Below are 520 nucleotides of genomic sequence, written 5' to 3'. Positions count from 1 at the left end.
CCAAAATCCCCATTCCCCACCCCAAAATCCTGGTTTTTTCCCCCAAAATTCTCTTTTTTTAATCCCAAAATTCCCATTTTTTTTCCCCAAATTCCCATTTTCCCCCGGAATTAAAGTCCCATTTTCTCCCCCAAATTCCTCATTTTTCCCCCTACAATTCCTCATTTTTCCCCAAATTCCTTTTTCCCCACAAATCTCTCCCTTTTCCCCAAATTCCCATTTTTTCTACAAACCAGTAACCCCCCAGTGCCATCCCAGTAACCCCCAGTGCCATCCCAGTGCCATCCCAGTAACCCCCAGTGCCATCCCAGTAACCGCACCTGGAGCTGGGAATGTTCCGCACGGAGCGCTGGGACAAGGTGCGGCCCCCCAGTAACCCCCAGTTCAAACCAGTAACCCCCAGTTCAAACCAGTAACCCCCAGTGCCCTCCCAGTAACCCCCAGTTCATCCCAGTACACCCCCAGTGCCCTCCCAGTTCATCCCAGTACACCCCCAGCGCCCTCCCAGTTCCTCCAAGTC

At 52.1% G+C, this 520-nt stretch overlaps 1 protein-coding gene across 1 annotated transcript in view; it reads left to right on the top strand.

The window, feature by feature from the left end:
* The window catches only part of LOC108448440, a 32,465-nt gene extending 32,204 nt beyond the window's left edge, over positions 1-261 (top strand). Inside the window, exon 10 of the mRNA XM_017741317.1 lies at positions 248-261. Coding sequence (XP_017596806.1) covers positions 248-261 — 14 coding nt within the window. The remainder of the gene's footprint in view (positions 1-247) is intronic.
* Positions 262-520: the final 259 nt, after the last annotated feature.

The sequence above is a fragment of the Corvus brachyrhynchos genome, unplaced genomic scaffold, assembly GCF_000691975.1.
Source record: "Corvus brachyrhynchos isolate BGI_N302 unplaced genomic scaffold, ASM69197v1 scaffold418, whole genome shotgun sequence".
NCBI classification, from domain to species: Eukaryota; Metazoa; Chordata; class Aves; order Passeriformes; family Corvidae; genus Corvus; species Corvus brachyrhynchos.
This window is presented reverse-complemented; position numbering and strand designations above follow the sequence as displayed.